Source organism: Pteropus vampyrus, unplaced genomic scaffold (assembly GCF_000151845.1).
Source record: "Pteropus vampyrus isolate Shadow unplaced genomic scaffold, Pvam_2.0 Scaffold21136, whole genome shotgun sequence".
NCBI lineage: Eukaryota > Metazoa > Chordata > Mammalia > Chiroptera > Pteropodidae > Pteropus > Pteropus vampyrus.
The window spans coordinates 1-2,578 of record NW_011909917.1 but is presented as its reverse complement, the minus strand read 5'-3'; the positions used below and the strand labels follow the sequence as shown (position 1 = coordinate 2,578).

The 2,578-nt window shown below is 57.5% G+C and overlaps 1 protein-coding gene across 1 annotated transcript; it reads left to right on the top strand.

Annotated features, from left to right (window-relative positions):
- The first annotated feature begins 6 nt into the window (after nt 1-6).
- Nucleotides 7-2,509, top strand: LOC105311008 (vasohibin-1). The gene is made up of 2 exons (XM_011387069.2): nt 7-805; nt 2,393-2,509. The coding sequence occupies exons 1-2, from the start codon at nt 440-442 to the stop codon at nt 2,507-2,509; spliced, it is 483 nt and encodes a 160-aa protein (XP_011385371.2). The 5' UTR covers nt 7-439.
- Nucleotides 2,510-2,578: the final 69 nt, after the last annotated feature.

The window sequence follows — 2,578 nt, the reverse complement described above, 5'->3', positions numbered from 1 at the left end:
GAGTGAGGAGGAATGTGCAAATGTGACAGAAGGGAAGAAGGAGAGAGGGAGAAGTGGGGTGGTGGCCGACAGCAGGCCTCTCATCCTTCCTTCAGCCCTGAGGACCCTGGAGAGCCTTGCAGTTTGGGGTGAGGGACTCACTGTTAGCTATCATTTTGTAGCCTTGCTCAGCATCATGGCAGCAACCACTGATCACTGAGTCCTGCCTCCTAGAGATTCAGTTTACTGAGCATTCGCTGTACCCCAGGCTCAACACTAGACTGCAGGACATGGAATTAAGCCAGACTCGGTGCCTGCATTCAGGAGCCTCAGTCTAGGAGTCCATCGCACAGCCTCTCCCTGGGGTGGGGTATCCCAGGCTGCCCCTGCTGCTGGCTCAGTGCCTCTCCCTGGCTGGTTCCTTAGCTGGGCTGATGTGGCCAGTTACCTCACCAACAGCATGCCCACCCTGGAACGCTTCCCCATCAGCTTCAAGACCTACTTCTCAGGGAACTACTTCCGCCATATTGTGCTGGGGGTAAACTTCGGGGGCCGCTATGGGGCCCTGGGCATGAGCCGGCGGGAGGACCTGATGTACAAGCCACCGGCCTTCCGCACACTTAGCGAGCTCGTGCTGGACTACGAGGCTGCCTACAGCCGCTGCTGGCACGTGCTGAAGAAGGTGAAGCTGGGCCAGTGTGTGTCCCACGACCCACACAGTGTGGAGCAGATCGAGTGGAAGCACTCCGTTTTGGACGTTGACAGGCTGGGCCGCGAGGACTTCCGCAAGGAGCTGGAGCGGCATGCCCGCGACATGAGGCTCAAGGTCAGTGTGGGCTCCGGGATGGCCCACGTGCATCAAGGCCCTCTGCCCGGGTGTGGAAATGGAAGGGCTGCCGCTTCCCAGTGGGACATTCTTCTGGGGAGCGCCACCATCCCCTGACCCCGTTCCCCACCACCCAGCCCCTGAGCCAAGGTGGTATGAGGATCAGGGGAAATGACAGGTGGGAAGTTTCAATACTCATTGCTCGAAGGTCTGTGCAGTTTAGACAGTCCTCAGGTGGGCAGACCAGGGAAGGCTCCGGAAGGTGGCAGCAGGCTAGCTGGTTTGGGGAGAGGGTAGGCCTTGGACACATGAAGGGCAGGGATGCGACACTCCAGGTGAGGGGACTGAGTAAAGATCCGCTGGTGGGGAACTGTGACTGGTCTGGAAAGAATGGAAGTAGCCCCCCTTACCCCTAGCCCTCCCCCACCCAATCCAATAAAGGAGGACAGGAAGAAGTCAGAAAAAGGAAGTCAGACCATGGGAAGACAATGAGATGGTTGTTCTTTATCCCTCTTTTCCACCCCCAGTGAGCAGGAGGGGGAGGGACTGCTGTCCTCTGAGCAGGTAGGCTAAGCTGATGAGAAGTTTGCCCCCAAACCTTACAGTGGGCAGAATCTCGGCCTCTCCCTGGGATCCCCTGGACTGGGGGGGTGCCTCCCCTGGGGCCTGCCAGGACCCCTCCTGGGTGCTCAGCCCCTCCTTATTGCTTGGTCACTGCTGTGCTGTGACTGCCCCTCCTGCCACAACCACACCTTGGCACATTCACATCTGCTGATGCTCCCCACAGCCCTGCCCTGGGAGGCCCTGCCCTGCCAAGCCTCTAGGCCAGGACCTTATGGGGTGACAGCACCTTCCTCCAGGGCAGAAGTAGGCTGCAGCCAGCCTGCCACTCTTAAGTCCTGCTCTCCTCTGCTCCTAGCTGGCCCTCCCCATGCAGCTCTGGTTGCCCAGTTCCCCAACTCCTGCTGCTGGAGAATTATTGTGTCTTCAGGGGAGCAGGTTGGATCCAGAATTAGAGCCAGGTGACCTAGTCTTTAAGGCTGTGATTCCCAATCTGGTGCTAAGGTATCCCCATGTTATTTGCCCCTCTTTAGCACCCCCATGTAAAAACACGTACTCCATCTTTTAAAAAATAAGCTGACCATGCTGCATAAAAGATAATTCATTTGCTTTTTTCATTTTTTCTTAATCAGAGACATAGCGACCAGTCTGAGATTCTATTTGGCTCGAGATAACCAGTGTCACCCTTAGGGCTGGTAGGACCCCAGCCTAACGTTCAGACATGGGCTGCTTCCCCAGCTGGCACATCTGCGTGGCATGGACAAAAAGCCCTTTTCTTGGGGGCCTCTTACGCTACCGCAAAAGCTCAGTGACTTCCCCATGCAGCCACGCTATTTCAGGGCCACCCTGGGATTGGGCAGCTCTGCTGCAGAACCCCTGCCCTGGCAGCTTTAGTGCCTGGAAACAGGTTTGGGAAGACCTGGAGATAAGGCAGAGCAGTTGCTTGAGCTTTCTGGGTCGTGCCCGGGGCAGGACAGGCTCTGGGGTGGCCCTGGAGTGAGTCTTTGTTTCTTCTTCCCCACCAAGATTGGCAAAGGGACCGGCCCTCCCTCCCCCACCAAGGACAGAAAGAAGGATGTGTCCTCCCCTCAGCGGGGCCAGTCCAGCCCCCACCGCAGGAACAGCCGAAGCGAAAGGAGGTGAGGGGCAGGTCAAGCCTGGGGGCTGGGAAAAGGCTCTTTTCCTCTCATCTTCTCGCTCTTCTCATTCCCA